The 17,697-nt window shown below is 37.5% G+C and overlaps 1 protein-coding gene across 3 annotated transcripts in view; it reads right to left on the bottom strand.

The window, feature by feature from the left end:
• Nucleotides 1-17,697, bottom strand: part of LOC149564329 (malonyl-CoA decarboxylase family protein) — a 292,928-nt gene that overhangs the window by 222,212 nt on the left and 53,019 nt on the right. For all 3 annotated transcript variants that reach the window (XR_016364190.1, XR_016364191.1, XM_089827389.1), the window contains exons 6-7: nucleotides 11,681-11,825; nucleotides 11,496-11,586 (exon numbers count right to left, since the gene is read on the bottom strand). Coding sequence is in view for 1 of the 3 variants with exons in the window: in XM_089827389.1 (XP_089683515.1) it covers nucleotides 11,496-11,586; nucleotides 11,681-11,825 (236 nt within the window). In the remaining 2 variants the exon portion in view is untranslated. The remainder of the gene's footprint in view (nucleotides 1-11,495; nucleotides 11,587-11,680; nucleotides 11,826-17,697) is intronic.

Below are 17,697 nucleotides of genomic sequence, written 5' to 3'. Positions count from 1 at the left end.
GGAATTCGAGAAACAAGTTTGCAACCAGTCAGAGGTTTCAGTTCAGCCACAGGAAGAAGTAGTGAAGGATATTACGCTGATGGATAGTAACTGTCAACTTGGTACTCAAGGTGAAACAGTTGTATACAGGCTACCAAAGGGCGATGTCTCAGGTACTCAGGATGGTTTGGTTCCAACAGGCAGTGACTACAGCATAGTGGGTTCAGATGATGATTATGAGGATGTTGTTGTACATGATGGTGAGATACCTGGCAGAGATGAGCAAACATTGAGCATTCATGACTTTGTTGAGAGAGAGTACCAGGCACAGTTAGATGCTTCGTCATATGAGGTTGAGACTGGTAGTACTTCACAGGATTTGTCCAACCAGCTCAAGGTGAGCGAAGATAGTATTATGACTTCATTATCTCATCATGACAGAATGCGGGATATGATAGAGGATCACATCCGGATGATTTAGTTACAGGGTTGACATAAGGGAGTTCAGGAAAAGTCTTCTTGTGTTGACTTACAAGTGATTAGGGAAGGAATGGGAACGATGAAGTTGAGATATTTACATCTTCTATCAGATCGTGACCATCTTCTTAGCCTTGTCGGAGACTATTCAGATGCCTTGAGGAGAAAGGAGGAAGTTGACAAGCTTTCTCGCAAGCTTGAGGACATTCGAGCTTCTTGGATGAATACTCCATTGGCATTACAGGACTGGGAGAGACATGGGAATGTGCATGGCATGGAGCTGAGCTTAGTTTCATCTTGCACTCCTGATACTCAGTTTTCTGCAGCAGGCGGATCATATGTGGTTGTCGATAATGTTGAGAGTTCATCTTGCATTCACATTCAAGATACAGGGAAAATGTCCGACAGGTATGTGGAGTTAGTTGGTATTAGTCATATTACTCATGTGAGGAGTTTGCTTGAGTTACCAGCTGATTCTAGTTTACGGATATGGATTCGAGACTGTTATATTGGCGTTTGGGATTTAGTCAACTGGAGATCTTTATCATTTTTTGGTAGCAGTGATTGTTTGGGTGCTATCATAGATTTGATTAGCAGATTGCACGGTGTTGTCTTTTCTTGTGCCAGCAGCTTGTCCGATGTTGGTATTAGTTTTTATACACTGGTGTTGGGCTTGGTTCATATATCCAGTCGACCATTCTTGCTGGAAGGTGTTGAAGATTTTTCATATGTGGCAGTGTGTATAGATGAGTCCCAGGACCATATTGGCCTTGATGACATCTAGGAGGATGCAGTTGACAGTTTTGAAGATTTAGCTCCCTTGACAATTTCTTTGGGTACGGAGGAGTTGGACAGCAGTGCTACAGTTTTTGATGCTCCGTATGTTGATATGAGCTTTGGAGTTGATTCACAGAATATGGATGGTAATAGTCAAGAGACCAGTAACTTTGAGGATACTCCTTTAGACAGTGTGTCAGAGGAGGTTTGTAGAAGACAGTCTAGCCAGTGCCATCATGTGTCTAGTCAGTTGAGAGTTAGTGAGCGAAACATTGCTATCGCTTGCGAGCATTTTGATACTGCTCGTCAGTTGTTGGCCGTTACTAGTTGGGGTGTTTCTATGACAGATGAGTCCAACGGTGGTTACTTTTCTTTGGCAGAGATTCATGCCTTGCGTGAAGCTATCCGGGTTTTGAAACAGGATTACTTACAATTGGTAGCCGACCGTGATCACCTGGTTGAGTGGGGGAGTACCGCCTATGAGGCACTCTTGGATCGTGAAGAGGAGGTGAGTGAGCTTTCCCAGGAACTCATAGCGACTACTGAGGCTTTAGAGGACACACAGCGAGATCTACAGGAGTCGCAGTTTCAGTTAAAGGAGGTGACCGTGGAGTTGGAGCATTTGCGGTCTAAACCAGCCCCAGACCCAGTTCATTTGTATATTGAGGAGGTTGGTGGTGAGTACACTCCTGCAGTTGTTACTGAGGAACATGTTGGGGCTGACACACATGTTCAGGATTCGGAAGTAGCTGGTCCTAATGAGTTTGGGATACCAGTAGAGTCAAGTCTCCAGATTGATTCTTCTCAGATAGATGACAGTGTGGTACAGTTGGTCGTGCCACCTTTACAGGGGGATCAGTTGTGGTGTGCAAGGGAGTATGTTGATGCTTCCTCGTATAATTTTTACTGCACTGAACCGTTCATGGGGTATTTGCTAGATAGTGCACGTGTTCGTTTGGACTCGCATAAAGTGACAGAAGGTGTTCTCATCCGAGGTACTAGTGTTATTTGCAGATTGGTTGTGTCCTCTCTACTATGCTACCTCACAATGATTTTAAGGTGGGGTTTGTTGAGCGAAGTGCACAGGATCCTATCCAGCCTACAACCACTCGGAGTCAAAGTTCGGAGCCATCTGTTGATTCCCAGTTCAGTGATGGTGAGCCAGTAGCAGAGTATGGGGGTTCCTACCGGCTTTATACGGTGAGGGACGCTTATCATTGTTCTTTTGACCTAGAGATAGAAGATTTGATTTCACGCAGGTATAGATCGGCTCGAGTTTCTTACCATCCATTACGGGATGGATTGGCACCATCTTTTGAAAATAGAATTGTTAGTTGCAAGTTACACAGCTTGCAGTATCGACACACCCAGAACAGTTTATCAGAGATCAGATTTGGTGGCAGTGACTCAGGTACCTATGGCTGTTGTCATATCCACAGTGCAGTTGGGTGCAAGTGTCAATTAGATAGGGACTTGAGTTTTGATAGAGTCGAAGTTCCATGTGGCTTGAGTTCTGCAAAGTGGTTTCTTCTATTGGCATCTACAGTTGGCTTCAGATGATTTTGTCAGTAATGTCAGCTGTTTGGGAGTCGAGTGCAGTTTCTCAGTTGCCGATATTGATGATTTCTTCACAGGAGTATGGTGAGGATTGGGATGCTACACAGATTTTCATTTGGGATCCAGGCAGATTGATTGGTTTCATGTTCAGCCATTGCTTGGGGACAAGCAATTTCAGGAAGGGTGGACTGTCATGTCCCCATTTTTGGAGGCAGTCCGATTTAATTAATTTAATTAATTAGGTTGTCCAAAATAATGAATATTTCATGAGGACGACTAATTAATTATTTTAATTAAATAAATAAGTGGTATTAAGTTAATTATTTATAAAGTTATCAAATAAATAAATATTAAAAGGTAACTTTATATTTAATTAATTTAATAAAGTGACTTGGATTATAAAAATATTTAATCAAGTCACTTAATACATAAAATAAAATAATGTTCTAGAAGCTTCTGGAGTAAATGGAGAGAAAAGAATAAATAGGCACCCCAGGGCTTCATTCTAATCAATTAGTTGTTTATTTCTCTCTTGATATCAGATTGTGATTCAATCACATGTGCATTGTAGAGCCTAGGGTTTCTGCAATTATCACAACTGGCCATTGAGAACGAAAACTCTCAATTGGTACGCAATTTTGAGGGTGTGAAATATCATCTAAATTATTGCAGATTGGAGGTGACATCACAGTCATTTCATCAGGGCGATAATCTGTGGCTTAAGGCCAATTTTGTGGTTTTTGCATCACTGCTCATTGAAGGATCAGCTAGTGTGGAATTAATTGCCACCTACACAAGCATTGCAGAACTGAAGACTTGTAACTCATTGATCAGTTGTTGTTCATCAAATTAATGTAGTAATTGAGAAATTTCGGAAGAAGCTAGGGAGGAGAATATTAACAGTCCAGAATTCGATTCATGCCGCAGGTCTGAGGGTTTAAGGAAATTATAAACAGCGATTTATTTTTCAAGCAAGTAAGAACTTTGTCATCCGGCCCGGGCAACCTCCCTCATGATAATTCCGTTAACATTTGAAGATCAGCATGGTATCGCAGGACTGGAGGATTTGCGGGTGACTGCATTGTTTCCGTGCTAAGATTTAACGCGGAACACGAGCCAGATTGGAATCGCTTTGCCACGCAATTGTTATACAAGCAGACATCACAGGCCGCACCAGGGTTGGGTATTCGCGGTGATAGATTTATTTAAGGAGGACGAGGTGTGAACAGACAGGAGGGAAGAATCACACATTCCAAACTCATCTTTCCGTCTTTTTCCTTCAGCGATGCTTCAGTATGGAGAGTAAATGAATTTAATCGGAGGTTGGAATCAAAGGCGAAAGATTCACAACCGATTGAGTATGGTTATGTTCGATTAAGCTTCAATCTGGGGTGGCGACGAATATCGATCCTCTATGATAATCGACGGGTCAAGGGCGCACGGGAGGATATAACTCACGGCACAGCAGCGACGTCCCAACGAGATTTGGCAGGTCGGGCGAGGAGCGATCTGTATTGGGTGATTTACTAGGAACGACTTCAACTCAGCCAGGCAACCAGGGAGAAAAGCATTCATATAACTCAAACACAACGGCAAACACACCAAAATTATTATGCAGATGGTGCGGACCCGGCGATTCCAAAGATTCCAAGTGTCCAAAGTCTGGAGTAAACTTGATCACTGTCGGCACGGATGTAGAGGAGGTTCTGGCAATTACACGGAGGCAAGCGGAGGAAAAGAGAAAATTGGGAGAAGCGCAGGCGAAAATTGCAAAGGCATCGTCGGCGAGGACATCTCAGTTGAAGGACATCACCGGCACCTTGGCAAGGAACTTCGCAGAACAAAACATTGTACGACGGATCTTACAAACAAAGATACCGGTCAAGATAAGTGACCTCCTTCTCACAATGCCCCAGTTACGGACGGCCCTCTTGAATCATACACCGTTTTCGAAAACAACGGAGGACACAAGAAGGGTCAATAGAGAAGTGATGACAATAGACCCAATGCTCCTGGCACTCACCTCCGAACGGCATCCGACGGTCGTCGAGATGGGGATTTTGGGAAATGTTTTGACAGAGACAATTGTTGACGGAGGGTCCGGCGTGAATGTCTTACCGGAGGATACTTGGAAGAAGTTGGGGAAGCCGACGCTGTGGCCACCTACATTCCAATTGCTCACGGCGGACCAGCACGGGATCAAACCGTTAGGAACCTTGAGGGCGCAACCGGTAACCATTGGTACGCAACCATTTTTATTGGATTTTGTGGTCATTCCATTGAAAAGAAAAGGATATGCTATTCTGGGACGGGATTGGTTGGTGCAAGCAAAAGTAAAACATGATTGGAAACGAAATACCCTATCAATGGAGCGCAGAGGCAAAAGATTCACAATTGACCTGCATACACAAATAGTCGGTGAGGAGGCAGCATCGTCAGATTCAGAAAGTGACGATGAAGGAAAGAGGAGAATGGAACCAGACGAAGGAGTATTGAGACTTGACAGAGGATCGAATGACGACGACCTGGACTCGGTGAATGGCCTGTTCCACTGGCAGATAGAAGACTACAAACTGTTTCCGAGTTGCAATATGTTAACGGTCGACGAACGTGACAAAACACAGGAAAATGAATGTCCGGAGGAATGCAAGGAAGTTGAGGGGAAGAACATACAGTTTGAACACAGAAAAATGAAAGATCCCACTGTCCGGTACATGGTGAATGGACCGCGCGGAAAGAAAAGGTTACACCGCAGCATAAAATTAGTGCAAGGGCACCGACAACAAGGAAATAATCCAGTTGCGCGACGACCGCAGGCACAGTGGGCGACGGAGGTGGCACAGAACAGACGTAAGGCGTACGACGGTCGGAATGAAATCAAAGTGGAAAAGTTTAAGGCCAGATGGCTTGGACCATATTAAATCTGGGAGGTCGGCGACAATCGAGTGGTAAAGTTGGGAACATTGGACGGGCAAGAGGTACCTCACGCAGTCAATGATTCCTACCATGCCAGGAAGATGCCATCACCATCACAGAATGATCAGATGATTCCCTTGTCGTCGTCGTTGCAGAATGGCGACGCATGGAGGCAAAATTGAGGTGCTGTCTTTTAATTTTATTTTATTTTTGTCAAAAAAAAAAAGAAAAAAAAAATTTTAAAAATTTAAAATTTTTTTTAAAAAAAGGACCCTGCGGAGGACCCCGCGGGAAGAGTCTATCCGCAGGTGGAAAAAGCCCCGCGGGCAGAGTTTGTCCGCGGGTGAAAAAGTCCCATGGGCAACAACCTGTCCGCGGGTGAAGACAAAGGCCCCACGGGCAATAGCCTGTCCGCGGGCGTGAAAGGGAATGGCCCCGCAGACAGTCTATCCGCGGGTTAATAAAAGCCCCACGGGCAGCCTGTCCGCGGGCATAAAACTTCTAAGTTCTTCCACCAGAAAGGCCGTAGGTAAAAAACACTTCCGCCAGACTCCATTCCCTCCTCTAGCCAGATTCCTCCGCGGGGAAACAGAGACATAAAGAAGAGTGCTTGTTCTACCAGAAGGAGAAGCTCAGGGTTTTGTGAGGAGTGGAAAAAATATGGCATATTTAGTTGGGGCGCTTTTGAGTTTAGCGGCAGCACAGTAAAATTGCAGGAGCCAAAATGGAATCTACGTAGGGAAGGAGAAGAATTTCTGTGTGCAGAGGGATTTGTGGTGGATTGTAGAGGAACCAATAAAAAAAAAAAAAAAAAAAAAAAATTGACAACAGATTCAAGTTGTTCAGAATGAGTTACAGATGGTGCCAAAGGGAAAGGGACGCATCAGTGGTTGCCAGAAAGAGTGTAGAGTCGGCAGAAAATGGCAGAAATGGTGTGTTCCGTGCAGTTTTGTGTGGGTTTCGAAGTGGTAATTTGGTCTTGGCGCTGCCCCAGGACCCTGCGGGGGCGCTGCCCCTCGACCCCGCCGGGGGCATTGCCCCCAGGACCCCTAGTCGTTGCAGATATTAGTCGTGGGAGTCTGACCAGTTGAGAAGAGTTGAAGTTGCTGCAGGCATGGACTTTCTGTGTACTAGAGGCACTCGGAGTAGGTGTTGGCCGGGAGGCTGTCTTGGTGGATGCGTAGAGAGCTCGAAAGGAGCTAATCATCCAATTGGAGGCAGTGCAGCGACACTTAGCTCGGTGGACCCAGTGTTGGAAGCAGAGAAAGCAGCACGGGTGGCTATCAAGGTCAGCTTGAGGAGACAGTATTGTGTTAGCAGAGGCTCCAGATGTAACAGGATGAATGTGACAGTGATGTGTCAGAAGCAGATTTATCTTATTGTAATTAGTCTGTTAATGTATTTTGTTGTTAATTTGTTTAAGATATTTTGTAATTGTCGTCCGGAGACGACTTTTCTTTTTGGGGGAGATGGTGTTAGCCGACTGGATGGTTCCAACGGTGTTTCTGTAGCCGACGGGGTGATGTCCAGCGGTGTTTCTGTATTTTGTAGCCGACGTCGTCGGTAAATAGTTTGTAGCGGATAGAATATTTGTGGCCGACGAACTCCTTCGGGAAGGTTCGGCGGTAGTATTTATATCTCGTCTGGGATCATTGTAGATCATCTATCATCTACTATTGCGAATATTATGAAGCCTAATGTATGTTTTGGCATATGCGAATATAATTCTGCTATTCTGTTCCATTGTTTGTATGCGTTGATTTCTTTACCAGTACGGTAAACACAAATGTGGCAAAGTTTTCTTGCATATAACAAAAGATGATTTTTACAATAAGGGGGCACTCTTTTATATAGGCAAAGAAGTTGAGAAAAAGATGGAGGAAAAAGTGGGAGTAACTCAACCAACTTTGACCAAGTCTAACTATAGAAGAAAATAAAGGGTTACATGCAACTGCACATGCAACTCGCATTACATCTTTTTACATACATGTAACTCGCATTACATGTAATTACACTTTTTCATGTAATGCATCTTCTCCAACTACAAACATAGAAGAAAAAAGAAGACGGAAGAGAGTTGAAACAATTCTGAAGGGCCTTGTAATTGACGATGCAATCCCAGATGATCACAAGATTGAGAGTTCATGTATTTTGTACTGCTGCATTCACCTTGATAACCATAGTGTTGCGTCTTTTGATAACCTCTAGCTCTCTTTGATGAATTGTCCATTGTCATTTGAAAACTTGATGTGATCCAGTTTTTCTCGTTCAAGTTGTCATGAATTCTCCTTCGTAGATTGACACATTCTAGATTCTCTGACACTTTGAAAACCTTTGACGATGTCTAGATGTAAACTCGGAATAACTTTCCATCAGCATCTTTAACTCTTTTTTTTTGGCTATAAAGTGTTTGACGCATGGGAATGCGTGCAAATGGAGATTGCTGATTTTCAAAATGTGACTTGGGCTTTTGAGATGTCCTTGCACGAAAAATGGATTACATGTAAATGCAACATGTAACGGAAGGTGGAGGGTGAAATGAGATGCAAGTGTGAGTGAAAGATACACTTTACATGTATATGCCGATGAAGGCTAAGATGGAAAGCATGGAAAGATGCGGAAACGTGTTTGCTCATGGAGGTGTGAATGCATATGGAGAGGCAAAAATAACATCTTTTTGACTTTTCAAAAAGTGACTTTTAGTCAAAATCAGACCTTTTTGATGCAATTACTCGTAAGACATTTCATGTAATTGTGTCGTGCGAATGGAAGCAAAAGGTGAGATGGGTGAAAATGGAAGTGAAAAATGGGATTACATGTATATGTGAATAGCGAATGGGATGAAAAACATGTAGTTGCATTTCGTTGAGTGAGAGATGAAGTGTTGTGACATGGAAATGGAAAGTGGAGCGAAGTGAAACGTGCTCAAGTTCTTGGGAAAGAACTTGCAATTTCTTCCAAAATGGAGAAAAAACCGAAATGCAAACAAGCAAGACACAAAAATAAGCACAAAATAAACACATGCCTTTGGCAAAAGACTCAAACATGTCAACAAGGAAGCCACTTCAACATACAAATTCGAATTTGGAGTTTGGAGAAATTCCAAAAGTGTGAAAATGAGAGTTTTCATCTTTTTTAAAGGCAAAATGCCCTTTTCATGGCATATATATGGACAAATGGGCAATTTCAAGCTAAAATATGCATGGAAATAGCAAGATAAGCACAAATGAAATAGCAAAAAAGAAAAAGTCCACTTGCATGAAGATCAAGTGCCAAAAATGAAGGAGAAAGAGCCAAAATAGCAAGTTTTATAGACTTAAGACCAATTCTCCCTTAAATCCGGATTTTCAAACAACCTTTTGACTTTTTCCACATTTGCATGTAATGAACATTCAATAGTTGAATTTGACATGAGAAGGTCAAAAATGTGGTCTCTAAAGACAATATCATGCATTTAAAACTCAAAAACAATCCCTCTTGATCAAAAGTATGGGCTGGAAATGCATCTTTTTGAGTTTTTTGAACAAAAATATGACTCTTTTATGCAAAAATCTGGGCCATTTTTGCAAAAACGTGGCCAAAAAATGCATTTTTTGAGTTATTTTTGACTTGTGAATGCAAAAACGACTTCCCAAATGCATATACATGATTCAAAATGCAAAAAAGTGGCTTCTAAATGTATAAAAGTGGATTAAAACCCCAATTTTCTGGGCATTTTAAGCAAAAACGTGATTCATCATGAAAGTTTCAAAAATGTTTTTGAGGCAAATGAATCCATTTTAGAAGCAAGGAAACTCATTGCCATGCAAAAACATTTCAAATGGAACAAATCCCATGCAAATCCATTGAGTAAAACTCAAGTTATGAGCAAAAATGAAGAAATTTGGAGTTTTTCTTCAAAAACGTGCCCTAGATTTGGACTCCAAAAAAAAACGTTTTTCAACTCATGGAACTCATTTTTTATGAAGGCAAAATGATCACCACTCCAAAACATTTTGAATGCAAGTGATTTCATCCAAATACATGGAGAAAATCTCTAGTTATGATCAAATTCAGAGGTTTTTGGAGCAAGAACATGTTTTCTTCACAAAATAGGACATTTTTATGTTCATTACATATTTTAAAAAATGTTGGAAGGCAAAATCAAACCTTTTAGAGTCCATTGCATGTTTTAAAATATGTCTTCATACATAATCTCACTTTTTGAAGCTCATTGCATATTTTAAAATGCGTAAGACTCCAAAATCAAACCTTTTGGAGTCACTTACATGTTGTAAAAACATGTCTCACCTTTTTTATGCACAAGCACAAAAACTCAACTTTTCATGTCATTGTATCAAAAAGGTCCACTTTTACAAGCTTTTGATGTAATGCCATAAAAAATGTTCTCAAAGTGAGTTTTTATATGCAATAACATGAAAAGTTTCCACTTTTTATATAGTTTTTTTACATGCATATGCACATAAAAAGTCCACTTTAAGGCTTTTAAGTTATGCATTTCACTTATTTTTATAAAAATGTCATCAATATGGGTCAAAAATAACATTTATGCATCATATTAATTAATATAATTCATAAACATTAAGTTAAAGTGAGATTTATATAAGTATTTGATTTAAAAATCAAAAATTTAAAAAGTAACTATATAGTTCTATAGTCACTTTAAGTGAAAAATTAAAAAGTAACTCAACTTAAAACTATAACATAAAGTACACTATAGTCACTTTAAGTTATAAATTTTAATGAAAAATAACTTTAAAACATAACAAAAAGTGAGTAAATGTTATATTTTTGAAAAAGTGAATGTCAAAATCAAAATATAACATCATTTTTTTAATTTGTGTTGTTGCACCTTAAATATCCACTTTTGAGGCACTAAAATAACCATATCTCTTGACTGGCAACTCCAATCGACTTCTGGGTTAGACTAAATCGAAGGGGAAAACGAAATGCATGACATGAGCAAAACCAAAGGACCAAAAACAAGCAAAAGCAAAGAAACGACTGTGAAGGCTTCAAAAATCAAGCAAAGGCTTGACAGAAAGCAAAACAAAAACGACTTGACAAAGGCCTTCAATAAAACAATTTGATATTTGAATTGAAATGGATCGATCAATCAACATTAAGCAATTGAATATCAAATTCAAGCTTAGAGAAACACAAAACTAGCTTGAAAAAGTTTCGTGCTATTACCTACATTTTGTGGTGACAAAATGTAGGACAACAGTAGGCAACTACATTGTTATAATTTTTTAGCATTAATCAGCAACTAAGATGTATTTGGAGTGGCCATTCTTGAAAATGTGATGCTGATATTAATCGATAGTATTGAATATTAAATGAAACCTGAAACCTGAATATTGTTTGTTGATAGCATCAAGTTTACTAAAACCATTCTATATTTGGCTGCTAACTTTGTTATTGGTTGAGTAGCCTGAATTACAATATTTACTTATTGGTTGATGTGATATTTCACACACTCACAAAATATCTTCAAAAAATGGAACAAACTGGGGCAGACCCTTACACGTAAAGAACTTCAGCATGTACTTGCCTATTATATAATACAAACATAAAAAAACCTAGCATATCTTTGCAACAACTTGTATTAATAGAAACATCACCAAAGAAAGTTCATTTAAACTAACATATCTTTGTATAATTCATTGTCCTTCCAAACAGCATGACCAGTATGTTTCTTCCAACTCAATACAAAACTAGTGGTTTATTTTCAACACATCCTTGGGTTCTTAAAAACTAAAATCACTGTGGAATAATGAATATCCAACCTGGTATTGCAGGATGTAGATAACCAAAGCAGCGATGACCTGTTCCCAATCTTCGCTTCAGATCATAAAGGTTGCTTATGGGATGTACAGCCTATGCAGTTTGTTTAATATCATTTTGTCAACATGTGTCAGTATCTTTATCTAAGTGATGGCAAAAAGGACACAACTAATTGCCAATAAAATACCTCATATGCCACAATCTTTTCTAGCAGAGATGCAGGATCATTCCAAGTAATACGATGGAGTTCCAAAACAGCTGGACTAAGCCATGTTGCTAGCCTCTCCTTCAACTCTGAATCCAAGGCTCGCAATGATGGAATATGTTCCTCCCTAAGGTATTTGCATAAGTGCATTATTGAGATGAATGCAGAAATATTTCCATAGATAATATATGCACATCAAAAATCATGAATCATAAATGGTCTGGACTATATATAGATAACTGGAGTAAGTAAAACCAACAATACTATAAACATAATTCAATTGAGTACTACTCTCCAAACATAATTCAATTAAGTACTACTCTCCACCAATGGGCCAAGATTGGTGACTGGAATATCGAAAACAAATAAAAGAAAGTAATAAAACAGATTGCAGATGCATCTAGGGGGAAAACTTGACCATATCAAAATTTTAAATGAAAAACTAAAAGAGAGAGGAACAAGAGGTGAAAGAAGTCCATCTCTAAGAGTGGGTAATGATTCAAAAACTCTCACATGGAAGACAAAGCTTGACATAAAGAAACTTCTTGTCAATTCATTAAGAAATTATTTTGATGATTTTAGTAAGTCAAGGGGAAGTATGAACTTGAAAGTCAAGATTCAGAGTGGAAAGGTTGTCAAAGTAGTGGAAATGAAAGTATCAAGTAGCAGAATGACTACAAGGGCGCACTTCCAAAGATTGCAAATGTCCAAGTGCCAAGAAGACATAAACCCAGCACTTTTTGTTTGTTTGTCAAAGTAAAGGTGAAAAATAGACTAGGGCATGGAAAAGTGATAGCCATGAAAAATGTGCACTTTTATTGTTGAAACCAAGGCACAATGTCGTCAAAAAGACTATGGCATGGAAAAGTCATAGACATGAAAAATGCGCACTTTTACAGTTGAAACCAGAGTGCTATGTTGTAAAGGCCTAAGGGTACAATTTTGCTAGGTTAACCACCTGATAAGTAACCACCTCCAAATGAGTGCATTTTTTTATATTAGGATAGTTAAAAGGGCTGGATACAACATATATACAGTTCAAACTTGGAGCACTGTAATCAAAAGAACATGTCCTAGTTCAGCTATCAGCTATGCCTAGACTGCATACATGACTTATCAAAAGGTAGTTGTGCTTACAACTACATTTCCACTACAATGTTTACTGAGTCCTCACCATATTACATCAATCATACCAGAAATAGATACTGCTAACAAACAGCCTCATGAGACTATGGGATTGTGACTGGAAGCTGACTGATCACAGTCATAAGCATCAACTGCAGAAGGGATGGTAGCACCAGCTTCCCAACTGGAAACATCTATCTTAATGGTACCTGTGTCCTTGGGAGCATCCTGCTCACAAATGATATTAGACTTGTAATACCCGTCCATTTTTCTATCATTGTATGTTTCCATGTTAAACTCTATCAGGTTCTTCAGTGCATACATTATTTTTTTAGTAATCTTTAAAACGTAATACTTTGATAAGTATAGTAATGGATTATATCAGTTAGTAAAGATTTCTTATTTGCAAGGATGATACTTTAGTTACTCTTAGTTAGTAAATAAAATTACTTTAATGATGATGTCATATGATATGTCTTCAACTAATGATTATTGTATATTCATGATGATGAATTGTTCATATTAGAATATTGTGTTATTTATGCTCATGATTTATTTATAGTACTTACCCATGCTTGCATGTGTATAGTGTGTGTGTCAGCTTTACATTACTGTCAGAGGTGCCTGATGTGGTTGAGGGAGAGTGTCGTAGTCACCTGCAAGTCAGAATCTGCACAATATACCACTCCCTGCTATTGCCTGTTTAGTTTAGATATATATGTACATCTGCATGCTTGTCTTTTAGAATTGTTAGGATAAGCATGCCGTATTGCAATAACTCAATGTTAAGAATGGGGAAATAATGTTCAGGTCCTGAGAAGGACATGCTTGTCTTTTAGAATTGTTAGGATAAGCATGCCGTATTGCAATAACTCAATGTTAAGAATGGGGAAATAATGTTCAGGTCCTGAGAAGGACATGTATCTGATTGCCTATCTTTTCTAAACTCCTGAATTTATCTTTGCATGTCTTGTTTGATTTTGCATTTTCGTCAGTTTTGCTGGTGTGGTTTTATGTGGATTTGGCTATGTAATTTACTTGGTAAATTATTTAATTATGATTTTTGAATTAAGCATATGATATTAGAATTATTAGATATTATTTGATTAAAAGAAAAATACTAAAATATGATGATATTTAATTAAATGGGAATTAATTAAGTTCGTTCTTAAATTTAAAAAGACTTAATTTAAAAGTCTAGTTTGGAATTGAGTAAAGCAAATTAAAATATGAAAGATTTAATATTGATTTATTGTAATTATTTAATTAATAATGATTCAATTAGAGTTGCATTTAAATAATGGAGTTTTATTATTATTAATTCAACTAATGAATTATGCTTTTAAAAGTGCTTGCAATATTAAATAAAGTGGAGAAAATAAAATTAAAAAATATTTTAATTAGAAAGTGTTTTGGATGTGCATGAGAGAGTTTAATAATTAAAGTAAATAATCATAAAGAAGAATGTAATGGATAAAAAACATTTAAATATAAAGAATTAAATGAATTATATAATGTGAACCAATATAATTATAATATAGTTAAATCAATAATATTAAAAATATGAAAATTAAATTAAATTTGTTGATAATTTAATAATCAATAATAATTAATACTAATAAATTAAATGAATATAAACAGAACAAAAATAAAATCTATATAAAATAATAAAATTGGAATATAACATAATTAAACTTAATTAAGTTAGTGAAGGGTGAAAGGTTGAGAGGCATTAAAGGAAAAGTTGCGACTCCCTTAAACATGAGACATAAAAAGGGAGAAGAGAATGTTAGACTAACCACCAACCTTCCCCTTTGGGATTCATGACATGGTTTAACCACCTCCTGTGTTCTATAAGTCTAGTGGTTGTATCGGGCACTAACAGGTCGATCTTTTGGTGTAACGGCAACTCTAGCTTGTAACAGAGAATTTCATTTGGAAGGAGGTGAGAAAAAGGAAGAAAAAAGAGTATGTGAACTAACAAAGTATATTAAATCTAAAAGGTTGTGACTCTTTTAAAGGGGCGGAAATAATGAAAAATTTAGACTATTTTGTGATTCTTTTAAAGGGTGGTAATTATGAAAGGCTTTGAATCTTCCAAAGGGAAGCAATAATGAAGTTTTGTGACTCTTCAAAGCAATAGTAATTGTAAAAACATTGTAACCAATGCAGAGAGCAGACATGACGAAGAGGTGTAACACTTTTCCACCTTGGAAGATATAAAGGAACAATGTTACATTTCCGAGACCAAGTAGGGAGACAAATTTGGCGAATAGTATATTATCTCAAAGGCAATAATGAAAATTGGTGAATCAATTCTAATGAAAGTTTGGTGACATTTTCAATAAAGGAAATTTCATTCCAAGACAAAAGGGAGGAGCAATGATAGAAGATTATTAATCATATTTTGAGAGAAAAGCCAAAGTAAACAATGATCTTGAATGGGAGCATTACAATGGTATCAAAGCCTAATACTACCATCCTGCAAAGTAAAGATAAACAGTGAATCATCAAATAAGAAAGTATTTAAGAGAATATGCATCATTCAATCACAAGAGAAAAGACAATATCATTATTCAGTGTTAGACAACAAAACAACACAAAGGTTTGACAAATCTCCATTTCAAAAAAGAGAGACATATCATAGCAATGATATCTATTAAGAGCAATGCTAACGAATAAAATAGAAGGAATGCTGTAATATTTTAAAAAACAGTGATTATTATGGAGCAACATCTGGAACTCAAAGTTAAAAGAGTTAGTTTCAATATTTAAGAAGATGCCTCAAGAAACATTACTATGATTTCCTTCTGAACAAAGATCAAAATATAAGGATTTGTTATAGTTTGCAAAAGATGTCTCTTTTATAAAGGCAGCAGTAGCACTTAAAGAAAGCACGTTTATAAGGACCAAGGAATAAAAGAAAAAAAGGTGTATTACATAAAGAAATATTTCTTTAATACACCAGATTTCTATAAAGGAATCATGAGTTGTATAGCATATTGAATAGATTATTATCAAATTTGTGAAAGGAGGAATACTCCAATTTGACAAAGTGAAGCAATGAAGGAAAAAGACATATAAGAGAGAATTATGAAACCATGTAGGCCTTGTAAAAGTGAATTATAAAGCATACATGAGAAAGGCCCTTAGAAAGATTTATAGGAAGACTTTATGAAGAACTTATGAGTGTGGAAGACTGAGGTAAACGAGATATACATGAAATCATTTGAGAAGAAGCAAACAAAAGTGAAGCCAGGAAAGGATAAGGAATATGTTGAGATCAATTAAAGAAGATATACAAAACTTGTTCAATATAAAAAATAATGGAGAAAGATAAAAGATAAATCAATCATGAAGCATATGTACAATTACACTTGAAGAACGTGAACCAGATTTGTATGCATGCTTATATAGCCTTCAACACATAAGTGAAGAATAATTAAAGATTGATTAATAGTAGATCTTGATGGTCACAGCAAAGCAAAAAGCAACAACACTAAACCCTCCATTGAGTATGCCAACCCCTAAGTAGGGGCCAAGAGGCCAAATGACAAAATTTTCATTCCATGCTCTTAAAATTGATTGGAAAGGACAAATATGGATAGAGATGGATACATCCTAAAGGAATATCCATAGAGGCTTGGGAAGAGATAAAGTCTCTACCAAAAATTATAAAGATGGATAGTCCTAAAGGGGCATCCATAAAGATCTAGGAAGGGATAAAGTCTCGCCCATGGAGTATAGAGATGGATAAATCCAAAAGGGATATCCATAAAGGCCTAGGATGGGATAAAGTCTCTACCAAGAAACAAAGAGATTGATATATCTTAAAGGGATATCCATAAAGCTTGGGAAGGGATAAAATCTCTCCCAAAGGCCATAGAGATAGATGCATCCTAAAGAGATATCCCTAGAATGTAATGTCCCCATCTTTTTAGCCTCTTAGTGGAGTTCTTAGCCTTTACATTCTCCGAAGCCTAAGTGGAGGAATAAGGAGAAATTGATTAAATTAATTTATTATAAAATCATTAAATAAATTAAAATTAAAAAGTGACTTTATATTTAATTAATTTTATTGAAAGTGACTAAAGTTAAATAAATAAATAAAAAGAATCTTCTAGAATGAGGAATTAAATATTATTTTATTTCTTCCAGAAGGAGGTCCATCCATTGGAGGAAAAGAATAAATAGAGAGGGCAGCCTCATTGTTGAGCATCGAATGTGTTGCCATTTACTCTACCAACTTGTGGAGCCAAGGGTTTCTGCAATTGCTACATTGTTCGTTGGGAACGAACACTCCCATTGATTTGCATAAACGAGGTGGTGAAATATCTTTAAATCAATCTTTTCATTGTGCCAAATTTGTAGCCTAGGGCCAAGTTTGTAGAGTAAGATTGAAGGAATAAGTTGGATATTGCTACAATACAAATTTGCTACAATGTTGATTTGCTACAGTATCGCTGCTACAATGTTGTCACTACAGTGACGCTGCTACAATAACGTTGCTACAGTGATTTGCTATAGTGAAATTCAGAGTTTGGAGCAATTACAGGTTTTTATCTATTACATTTTGCATTGTTTGAGAGTAGATATTTAGGGCATTGGTAGGGATTTTTTAATCTGTTGTAGACTAATTTATATCAGAATTTCATTTCAGGAGTGTCAAAGGGAATTAGAATATCATTTAAATCATAGCATGCATTGCCTTAAGTCTCATTGTTGAAGATGCATATTTTCTCATTTGTAACCAATGCTCATATGTTCCAATAAAATACAAAAAAAATATTTGCATCGCCATTGTTAGTCATTTGGAGTTTGCAAGCATATCTCTTTTAGTTTGGCATTTAGGAACAATCAGCATTATATTCCTT

Source organism: Cupressus sempervirens, chromosome 4, assembly GCF_028749045.1.
Source record: "Cupressus sempervirens isolate cs-2001-9-10 chromosome 4, ASM2874904v1, whole genome shotgun sequence".
NCBI classification, from domain to species: Eukaryota; Viridiplantae; Streptophyta; class Pinopsida; order Cupressales; family Cupressaceae; genus Cupressus; species Cupressus sempervirens.
This window is presented reverse-complemented; position numbering and strand designations above follow the sequence as displayed.